This window comes from Akebia trifoliata, chromosome 3 (genome assembly GCF_017979445.1).
Source record: "Akebia trifoliata isolate Shusen 1 chromosome 3, ASM1797944v1, whole genome shotgun sequence".
NCBI classification, from domain to species: Eukaryota; Viridiplantae; Streptophyta; class Magnoliopsida; order Ranunculales; family Lardizabalaceae; genus Akebia; species Akebia trifoliata.
The window spans coordinates 40,277,804-40,289,841 of NC_141377.1; the positions used below are offsets into that span (position 1 = coordinate 40,277,804).

Here is a 12,038-nt window from a genome sequence, read left to right on the forward strand (position 1 = left end):
CACACTCCATTAATCTATACTTTTTTTATAAAGTTCACCCTATTATGGAAGTTCACCATCTTATGAAAAAAATTTGAATTCTGATCGCCATCTTTCAACCACTTCACACGAGATTTTTGTCTCCAACAAACCTCTTCCTTGTAGCACACCTACCCAATTTTGGCCTTCAGATTAACTCTACTAATTTTCTCCTTTACTGACAACCCAATGCCTTCCCCTTTCAAAATCAATCGCATCCAACTGACCAAGGATGATCTTCTTCTTCAACTCGATCCTACCAAAAGTTTCCAAGTTCCACGCCCTCAACTTATCCTTCAAAGCCTTAAGCTATAGCCTGAGCACAACACAAAGTCTACCAAAGAAAGAAAAGCCACTCCACCATCCTTGGACCAGATCTGCGGACCCTTCTTCACCAAACCATATATTTTCAAATCGAAAAGCGGTAGGGTATTTTCTCGCTATTCCCAAAGTTATTGGACAATGATCTAAGCAAGGGTTTGGAACCGTTTCCTGAGCCATCGTCCTGAACAAATCCTCCCAATCACTAGAGACAATGAATCTAGCCAATCTACTCAGAATTGGGTTATCTTGATGATTTGACCAACTGTAGGCCTTCCCACACAAAGGAATATCAACCAACAAATTCCGATTAATAAAATCACCAAACCGTCTCATCTTGGAACACACTCGATCACCACCTTATCTCTCGAACGAAAATCTAATGACATTAAAATCTCCTCCCAAACATCAAGATTTTCCCCAATACGATCCCACAACATCCACCTCTTCCCAAAACTGAGCCCTGTCTGCGTCTGAAGACTGCCCGTACACCCCTGAGAACACCCATTGATCTTTACTATCCACACAACTACATAACATCGAGGCTAAGAAGGCACCCAGCAGGAAGTCTTTAACCACAATGACTCTCACATCCCACATCACAATAATACCACCACCAGTCCCAACAGCCGGCACACAATACCACTTAATGAATCTAGAACCCCAAATCTTTGCATAATACTATCATTCACCACCTCCAACTTAGACTCTTGCAAAGAGACTAGCTGCAGCTTAGCAGAAACAATAATCGACTTCACAACTGCTCTCTTAAAACAATCATTCAAACCTATAACATTCCGGATAAAAAATTTACGTTGCATTGATAACATTAGATAAACGCCGACTTCTTCTACTGGAAACCGGTTTCAAACCCAATGAGTAAGCCTCCTTCTCAAGTTCTAAAGCCTCCTTAGCTAATCTGAAAGTCTTCTTGATAGATCTATCCAAGAAAATTTCCTCCCCAACAACAATGAGGGGCTATCCTTTGTTGCCACAATGAGAGGCTCTCTTGCTGCATCCACTTGATTCTCTTGGAGCCGAGAAAGACACTTGGCGATTAAATATTGTCTACCCAAAGCCACCTCCAACAGGACTCTTGCCGTTTTTCCCCTCCTGGAAAATCCTTAAACCTACCGATAAACCCAAGGTCTAGGATTCCACCCAGCATCCAACTAGCAATTTCACCAATCAAATCTCTCCTCAAAGCAAAAGCCCGTAAACTACCAAGAAAATCGGAGTAAGGATCCTTACACCCAATCAATTGATTGTCACGAGGGCTATCTATAATTGCCGATTATTGAATCCAAAGTGACAAACTGAAGTCCCTCCAAGGATCTACCTGGGTAAGAGACGGCGACCACACAGACCACCCTCCAAGCATTCACAACTCCACACATCTCCCTGCGCTCGACCAACACAGAGAGTCAGCATAGGGGGCATGCACTACCTTATGCAGGGATCCCGCCACTCATTCACACAATCTCCCATAATAGGGCCACTCCTGTGGTCTAAACCAATAACCAGAACTCTCTCGAACACAATCACTGCCTTGATAGAATTCTCGTCTGCCAAAGGATAAACCTCATCTAAATGTAAAATAAAAAGGCTAACAGTTAGGCCTCAACTAGATAGACCACAACAAAAGCTAACTCACCACACGGCCCACTTACTTTCACCACCTTAAGATTCGGGTCCACTGGTATTGGGCTTGAGGATTTGTGACCAACTCATCTCCAAATGTATCCAAATCAAGCTGGCCCAACCCATCTTGTTGAGCTTCTATTAAGGTCAACTTACTGCGCTTTACCCAGTCCAACACAGACCTGCAGCCAGACTCCACCTCACTCTCATCCATCACATCAACTCCCTCGTCTGCGTCAAGCAATTGACACCTCATCCATCTCCAATAGATCAAAAGGATTCAATTGAAAGATCTCTAGAGAGTTCTTCTGCAAAACAGTATAGTGGCTATCAATAGTTGTCTTCTCAACATACGAAACAATTTCCAAAGCAACTTTATCAAAGTCTGATAACTCTAGACTTGCTTTGGATACAACCAATCCATCTTCCCTACCGATTGCATCCACTCACATTGATTTAGAGTTCTCTGCAAATTTTGAACCACCGGCGCCTTCTATCGAACCAGCAAACTTCTCACCGACACCTCCAACCAAAGGCTTACCTTCTCTTCTCTACGGTGCACCATCCACCTCAATCCCTCCCCTACTACTACTATCAATCAACAAGGCCTTCTGCAATTCCCCAGTTGTAATACCAACCAAGTAATCAGAACTCCCTTTCGATAGTTTTAAAAATCTTGCAAAGATGTCAGTTGTATTTGCAACTCGAAACTTGGCCACCGAAAGATCTTCTAAGGTATGAGTTCGACAGTCAAACGCAAACAGGCCTCCATAATGAATCTCCATACACTTAAAGTACTCATCAGTCCAAAGATGAAAAAGAAGACCATCCACTTCAATCCAAACTAATTCCTTCCTCCAACTAAAAGAGCTTTGGTTGAACAAGGCAAACCTTCAGCAACACCTCAAAACCTAACACGACTAGCTTCTTCAACTTATTAAAGAACTTAAACAACTTCAAGTTTAGTGCCACGAAGACCCTTTTAAAAGGACTGACAGGGATAAAAGAAAAATCTAGACTTCCAAACAGATTTCTAATAGCTATCCAATCTAAAATCTAGCAGATAAAAGCCTTTGTCCAAGGACCAAACATTGTAGAGCAACTCGCAACAACACTCTTAGGTTTAATCTCAGCTCCACTCAAATGGGTCCACCTCCAACAACATTTTTCATGGGCCCCACACCTTTAACACCAGTAGAAGAGTCTGCACACAAACCCCCAATATGTAGGGATCCTGCATCTTTAAAAACAACAAGGGCTGCTTTCCACAAATCCTTAGCTAACGAAGGCCCTACACCCTTACCCACCACAACTAGAGTTCCACGAGTCCCCAACCTTACAAGGTTCCTTAGCGAGGTTTCTCCAACCAAACCCTTCAAAACCTTCTGGAATGAGATGAGGAGTAGACCACCCAGAATTTTGAAAATCGAAAATCCTGACAAATCTACCATAACTATTAGCATCACTTGAAGCTAGAAGAGTTCTCCTATCTACTATCAACTTCAGGCGAAACAAGTTACCTACTTCCCAACAACCAGCTTTCTCCAACGTCCAAGCAATCCAAGAAACTTCTTCACAGGAACATTATAAGTCAACATCCCTTCTACCAACCCTTTCCACGATGCTCACTCTTCTAAGATTTTTCACCCAACTTGACTTTAGTTTGAAAACTTTTTAAGTCGACTTGAACCGGAACAACACCCATTACAAGCTTCCACTGACAACTTCCGCGACCTTCCTTTCATGACATGCACTTGCGCTTATCAGTCCTTGAACCTCACTCCTTAAACTTCCGCGACCTTCTTCCCAAGGAGTATGATAAACTCATCGTTATATCTACTCAATCTTCTTCCTCTATTGCTACTTTAGTCCAAATAGGTATGGCATCAACTTATTTATTGTCCACATATAGTCCTTAGATCATCGACTTTGGTGCATCAAACCAATTGACAGGTAACTCTAGTTTGTTGTTTTATTTTCGTTCAAGTTGTGATTTTCTAACTCCCCCCATTAACATATCCCCCTCTACTCCCTCGACGTGTCATGTGACAGAAATGTAGATTTTCTTTCCTCGGGATGCACAACTGCACATCCCCATAACATGTGCAACTATGTATCTTGAGGAAAAATGTCACATATCGCGTCGGGAGAGTAAAGGGGGTTGTTAGAATATCATTATTCTATTCTCTCCTCAACCTATCAAAAAGTTAATTAGTCGATGGTTCATTTTCTAAAGTTGTTGGATTGGGTACATCTCAACCCCATCCCGAGAGTTCTCTGTCTTCTGTATTCTATGTCCATAAATTTCTTTTTAGCATTTTATATGTTAGTCAGCTGGTAAAGAAATTACAATACTCAGTAACCTCTTTCCCGATCGTTGATTTTTCAGGATCTAAAGACAATTGGTAAAGGACGTGAACGATGAGGTATATATTATTTGGATCATTGATGGGGACATCAGATCGTCACCCTCTAAATATTATCATAGGAGAAGGAAATCACAAGTTTCCTTGTGGATTGGTGATAGCTATAGAGAGGACTAGAAGACCCTATGTGTAAGATATTTTGAAGACTCCACGTTGGAGAGTGCAAATGGGTTGCATTTGGATCAAGGAGGACTTGTTGGTTGAGTTAGAATGACCAACACGTGACCATAATGTTACAATACTTAGGATTTATTTAATTTTCTGTCTTGGATTTTTTTATGTTTTGGGCTTATTTTTATGTTTTATTCGCCCATGGCCATGGTATAGATTCTTGGGGGTAGTTTAATAACTTTAGGTTATCTTTTATTTAAGTTTTTAAGGTTTAAAATTTTAGAAGAGAAAGTTACGAAAATTAGATAATTTTTGTACTTTATCTTTTACTTAAGGGTAGCTTAGGTCTTTTCTCTTTAGGGTTTTGTCTTTACTATTTAAGGACATCTTTATGTTATTTTATGGAGCTTTTTTAATACAATTTATAGAATTTCTGGTTTTCCTATCGTGAATGTTGGGGCATTAATCTTGGTGAGAAAGAATCATATGTCTCTTCTATTTTCTTTTTGGTTTGTAGTTATAGTCTAATTTTCTTCTTCTTTTCATCTTATTTTCATACTAAACCCCAGGTGAGCCCTTACCAACGTCTTTTTAGAGATCCTACACATACCAAAACTACCATGTTGCCGCCCAACCCAAACCAATCCAAACAACCCTTGTCTAGGTGACCTAAATCAAGCACAAAATCATCCCTATTTGCTGTCCAATAATTTACAGCAAGCTTAGACCATCCTAAAATCCTTATTTTTATCAATCTAACCTTATTTCAAACCTAAATCTGACCTTAGGAACCTTAATTTTATAGATCTTAGACATTGTTAAACTAATACCCTAGGCTAGTTGGAAGTTCTACCTTCCATAAGATCCCTCAATTTAATATTTTAGATTCAGACCGACAAAACTTAAAACATTATCTAGAATTATTTGCTAGTTATTTACTAGACTTTTCTTATTTCTTTGTGGAAGAATCCAGTAGCTTATAATATTCATTGTCCTTGATAATAAAATAAAATAAATTGTAATCTCAAAACCATCATTTTAGTTAGTTTCATAGTCCTGCATCAATCATGTTCCTACTAGTACAGCACTTCATTCATCTTCAAGCTCTTTTCACTAGCACTACAGGTACGGTAACCCATTTTCTTGGATTCTACATAGTTTAATTCCTACTTTGAATCATGGGTCTTTATATGATTGAGCAGTATGCCAATTAATTAAACATCATCATATTTTTTCACTCCATTTAGTTCATTCTGATGTGGGGAGGCAGAATAAGTTTCGTCGTATCTTAGTTTTAAGTATTTTGTTACTTTTGTAGATGATTTCTCAAGAATGACCTGGTTGTTTTTAACAAAAGATCGTTCAAAATTGTTTACAATCTTTAAACAATTTCATATTAAAATAAAAAATCAGTTTGGTATGCCTATGTGCATTTTGCATTCTACTAATGCTATGAGCATTTTCTTGGTCATTATGTTACATATATTCATTCCCATGGAATTATTCATCAATCTTCTAGTATGCATACCCCTCAATAAAATGGGATTGTTGAACTCAAGAATCAACATCTATTAGAAGTTGTATGTGCTTTAATGTTCCAGATGAAAATTCCTAAAACTCATTGGAATGAAGTTGTTTTCATCACTATCTTATCAACAGGGTGTCTACTCCTATTCTCAAGGGTAAATCTCCACACATGGTATTATTTCTTGATAGTCCGTCCTTTCATCTTACTCCACGTGTCTTTGGGTGTCTTTGTTTTGCTCATTTTGTAGGACTTGGTCTAGATAAATTAGATCCAAAACGTTTAAAATGTGCATTCCTTGGCTATTCTCGTACACAGAAGGGTCATAAATGTTATAGTCCTACTTTGCATAAACATTTTATATGGGCGGATGTTACATTCTTTGAGTCTGTCCCAACATTTTACTGACACGTCTTCTAATGACATTAGCATTACTCTTGTTACGTTGCCTATTCTCATTTCTATTCCTATTGCTCCACTTCTTAAAGTGTACTGCAAGAGAACCACTACAACACCAACAATCTCAATATCTTCTTCATCTTCAGATCCAGTTCCTTTTCCAGCTCCACTTCCAAATCAATTACCTATAGCTCAACGTAAAAGCACTTGTTCTTGTGCTACTAGACATCCCAATGGCACGGGGAGGTGTATTAACTCATTGTCATACTGTACATTTCACCAATGAAGCATTAGAGAATGAGGATGACATTGAACATAATGATTTTATATCGGTTGAATAATCCTAACATGGGTTCATGATTGGAATTTGCTTTTATATTTTGAATGATATAAACCATGGAGGTGTTGTGGATCTGTGTTTAATTTTTTCTCAATGCCGAAATTTCCCCTTGCCGACTCATTCCCATACCCCAAACTTGGTGACTGTGCTTGGTTAAGGTGACAATGCAATGATGATGGTGGTTGTGAGGGTTTTATTGCTACAAACATCATAATATTTAAGCAATTTATACATCAAACACGGTTTTGGTTAACATAATAACACATTGTCATATATATCATAAATTCAGTTTACTGTACACACTGCTAGAATGATATTTTAGACCTTCTACAATATAAAAATCTAAACATACCTCCTCCACCAGTCGTCGTCTCCTTCCTCCAGTTCGATTGGGCCTAGTTGAACTAAATTGTGCAGATGCTACTCCAGAAAAGGAATTTGCAACTAATCTGCAACAACAAAGGGCGGCATCCCTTCTTGTATCGCCATCCTCATCTTCCAAATATACAACAACAGATTCTCTTGCAAACTCAAGAAGTTCATGGCCCTACACCACAAACTAGTTCCATTGTGAAATGACAACCAAAACTGTGTAGCATCAATAGACAAATAATATAGACCAACCTTGAAATTGAAACGAGCAAGAGTTTGCAAAGCAAGTTGCACAAGGGTAGAACCACTAAGCTCTGATCCTTGTGGAAGGTTGTTCATTGTATTTCCTCGAATAACTGCAACACCTGGTCTCGAATGAGGGAGAGATTTCGAAAGAGCTGCTGAAATGCATTCAAGCAAGCGCTCTTGAATGGTACGCAACAAAGGTGGGATACTGAAATTTCGAAGACAATACATAAATAATTAAATTATATAAATGTGTGCCAGGATGTAATTATTTGTATTCTAGGCTTTCTTTTTTGTGGTACAAGCAGTTTGTGGAGTTCAAAGGGCTTTTCTTTGAGGACTTTATTTTCAGATGGAATTTAATTTGTAAGAAAAGGAGTTAAGTGTCACTTGTTTTGATGTTCCTTTTTGAGGTCATCTCGTCCTCCTTCAATAAAGTTTCTTTACTTAAAAATAATAATAATCGGAGATCTACTTTGATAGCAGAAATGTTTAAGAATATGACGATGTTATGTACCTGACAGTTATTTGCTCAAGAGCTTCCACAAGAGTAGGAGAAAGACCAGCAGAAAACATAGCATCCAAAAGACCACGAACATGAAGTTCCATAGCCGGCCCCATGGCTTTTGCGAAGCTTCCAACACAAGCCAAAGCCTCAAGCGAGGGTCTACCTCTACGAGGAGCAATCTGCCAAATAATGTAATATTTCAAAGACTCGGACTAGTTAATTATTAAGTGGAAAAAGATAAATAAATAAAATATAATTAAAGTAGAGCAATTGAACCAGAAAAAACTACAATTATATGAGAAGACCAAAAATAGATAACATCCTAGATAGCATACTGCTTCACGCAAGTGATTTGTAATAGTCGGCAAATAGTGGACAAGTTCCCCGTCCAAAGCGCCAGCCATCTCTCCAAGAGCAATAAAACCGCTGGCACGTTCAGCTGGTATTCGCAGAACTGCGAGAATATGATCCATGCAAATCTGTACAAGACGATTGCAATAATTGCAATTGTAAGCACACAATACAATGGCAATACTATCTTTCATTATATGGGTAACAATATTGTTATCATCTCAGGGGAAAATGACATATGAACCTTCAAGTAGTTCGTTACAAAACGGTCACGCAGGAAGTGAGCAATACGAGGTAGCAATGATGTTATGCTGAGACGAACAAGCCGATCCTTGTGTTCCAGGTATCTGAGAACAATCTCTGCCACTTCTCTGTACCTCGACATCATGAACTCACCAGTGTTTCTGAAAAATTACGGTTCAATTTACTAAAACGCCTCAGTCAAAATCCTTAATTTAAAAGCATAAGAAAAAGAGTAGTTTGTGTAAACCATAAGTTGTTCACTAATGATATAAGTGCATATTGCATTGACTATGTTACCATGCTGCAATAAGATATGGGTCAGGGGTCCAAATGAAAGACATGCCCTGCTACTAACTCTCTGGGTAGAGGAACTGTGACTGTAGAATTAACACAAGGCAATATATTTCTTTTTAGAAATTTTAATATTTTTAATGTAAAATATTTAGATGAGGCTGAGCATATCTGATGCAGGAGCATCCCTGCATTGATGTCGGTCCCGCCTCGATTGACTGGAACCCTGGGCTATGGGATAAAGGGATTGATTCCGCCTTTCCCATTAGTCACGGCTTTTGCGATAAATGATTGGGTCTCCCTTCGTCAAATGGTATCAGAGCAAGAGGTCCTGAGTTCACGACTCTTCCAGTGTGGGTGTATGATCCAGGAGCATCCTAGCTGCGGAGCATCCCCGCACTGATGTGGGTCTTGCCTCAATCGACAAGAACCCTGGGCTATGGGATAAAGGGATTGATTCCTCCTTTGCCATTTGTCGCGGATTTTGGGATGAATGGTTGGATCTCCCTGCATCAATATCAAACATGGATCCCATATCCATGTTGCTCAGAGTGAACATATGGGCAGAGGGGCAGATCCAGGATTTTGCCCATGTGGGGGCAACCAAGAGTAGAAAAAAAATTGTGGGGACAATTAAGGGTGAAAAAAAATAGTTGTGGGGCAACTAAAAGTGGAAAAAAAATTGTGGGGGTAATAGTGGCAAATTTTTTTATCCGTCGCTAAAATCTGTCGCAATAGCTCACTAATCCATCAACTCAGAAAATTATTGTGGGGGAACGTGCCCCCACAACCCCCACTGTAAATCCTCCCCTGTATGGGCAGCCAAAGGGATTTGAAGGATCCAGAAACTATAGCTATCTGAAAGTAAAATACATGGTACCCTCAATAGTATCTGTGTATACAAGGCATACATAAGCCCTCGCTAGTCACTACACATTTTGAAAACTCCAAAGCATATAAAAAAGGACTTGTATAAAGAAACAGTGTAAAGCAAGGACTCTTAGCATTCAAAACTCCAAAGCATGTACATTGTAGTGATATAATACAAGAACCTGAAAGGGTCACATTTATCCAAAAACACTATCAGAACCTTTTTTTAAATTATAGAAAAGAATGAGATCAAGGAACCGCCTACCTAAGACAGAAAATTTTCAAAATAGCCACAGCAGCCAACACGCATGTAAAAGCAAAATCTGAACATTCACCAACCTCAAAAGCTCCCCGACTGCAAGTAATGAACCATGAATGCTGTGAACAGGAGCATTTCTCCCCAATCCATCTTGTGTAGCCTCAAACATGCGATAATACCTATCAGAATACAAGAAAATGGGCAATTTGGTACAAGTAAGAAAATCATTTAATTGTTCAATAGCTTTTTTACCAGTAAAAAAATTGAATTATATTAAAAAAACAAACAAGCCAAGCAGAAACATATAAACATAAGGAACAACCTTGGAGGTAACAACTATCAACCGTAATGGAAAGTATTTTACTTGTGTATAAAATTAAAGAATGTTAAAAAAGAGAAGAAACCACATCATCCACAACCAAAATTTGTAACAGCATATTTAGTTAAAGGGTATCAAGGGGTAATGCACAAGCATCTGACATTTTCCAACCTTAATTTTACTAGAAGCACACATCACTGAGCTGGATAGACCTAATAACACAATTGTCATACTTGCAATCCAAAGCATCAAATTGCTAGTGTGCTAGGCAATGGTCGATCATGCAAGACACACTTGGGATCTCACAAGGCACAACTTGGTGCTCGACTTTGAACTTTACCTATTACCTTAAAGAGGATGTTAATCCTTTCACCTCTTATCAGAAGGAAACAACAATTTGATGAGCCAATAACAATAAGCCTACGGATGGGCCAAGCTCGATACAAACCCCAACAAAAAATCACGTATATAAGTACATGAATGCCCCCCCAAACATGTCAGCTCAAATGGATTCCATGAACCTACTAGTACAATACTCTATCTAAAGGTCCTTTACAGTCTCCATCCCTTATGTAGCAGATGTCTTCATCACCTTCTTGCTCAGAAACTCTTCGATCTTCTCTATGAATAATAGTAAGGTCTCTACTCATTACAAACTTGCTTTGGAATCTGGCAAGTTCTTCCAGTTCACCAAGTACTCAATCAGTGATCTCTTGCTCAATAGTCAGTATTAGCCACTTGATGATCTCAAGCACTTGTTGCACTTCTCCTTTGACAAGACTATCGTATAAGGTGATGGTCTTCCTGATCTACATGGTATGGTTTGAGACAATTGGCTTATGCGGCAACTAAAGTTTACAGGAGACCTTCACAACTTCAGCAATAATAGGCATTGGTCATCACATCCTTGTGTTAATCCTTTGTGTCTGCTCTACCCAGTTGAGTTTGATCGATCATGATAATCACTAAATCTCCCACCTTGAATGAGAGAGTGGCTTACGTTCTTTAGCCCATTTCTTCATGTGCTTGGATGCTTTCTCAAAATATGCTGGGGCCATTTCAGTATTTTCCTGCCATTTTTTTGCAAATTGGTAAGCCATTGGACACTGCTCTTCATAACCAGCCACGACCATAAGCGGCAGTTAGCCAATGATGGGTTCAAAAAGGAACTTGTTGAACAAAAAGCTCCATTGGAGATCGTTTGTTGGCACTCACAAAGTACCGAAGGTATTCTTCAAACATTGCATTGAAATGATGCATTTGCTCCTCCCACCAGGAGGAGACTACTTGTTGAGAAATCGAATTGAAAACCAAGGAGCTTGAAGAGTACGGTCCAGACCCATCTTGTGAATCTATGATCTGAGTCTCTCACAATAGTTTGAGGCACACCCCAATAGTTGATAATATGTTTGAGAAACAAATGGGTTGTCCCATCTGTCGTGCAAGACGTCAAAGCTGGGATTAATGTGACATACCAAGAATCAATTTACCACAATAAGGATAATCAATAAAGACGCTTTCCCAAGGTCTTTAGAGCACTGGCAAGGGCTCCAGCAATCCACCCAATAGGTTTTTCCCACTCTATTTGATCTTGTAGGCAAATGAACCAGGTCCTTATATAATCCAAGACATCACAATGTGTATTTGGCCAATGTATGTCCTTTCTCGCAATAATACATATCTTGGACTTATCATTAAAGAAGCTCTAAATACTCTTCGTTCGAAACATCCAAAAGGACAAGGCCAACATGAGCAAAATGTAGATGAGACTCAATTGGCCTCTTTGCCCATACCTTAA

General features: G+C 39.1%; 1 protein-coding gene across 1 annotated transcript in view; it reads right to left on the reverse strand.

The window, feature by feature from the left end:
• The window catches only part of TOR (target of rapamycin), a 67,202-nt gene that overhangs the window by 43,954 nt on the left and 11,210 nt on the right, over positions 1 to 12,038 (reverse strand). Inside the window, exons 5-10 of the mRNA XM_086435290.1 lie at positions 10,002 to 10,100; positions 8,503 to 8,662; positions 8,243 to 8,386; positions 7,917 to 8,086; positions 7,406 to 7,607; positions 7,134 to 7,328 (exon numbers count right to left, since the gene is read on the reverse strand). Of these exons, the coding sequence (XP_086291416.1) occupies positions 7,134 to 7,328; positions 7,406 to 7,607; positions 7,917 to 8,086; positions 8,243 to 8,386; positions 8,503 to 8,662; positions 10,002 to 10,100 (970 nt within the window). The remainder of the gene's footprint in view (positions 1 to 7,133; positions 7,329 to 7,405; positions 7,608 to 7,916; positions 8,087 to 8,242; positions 8,387 to 8,502; positions 8,663 to 10,001; positions 10,101 to 12,038) is intronic.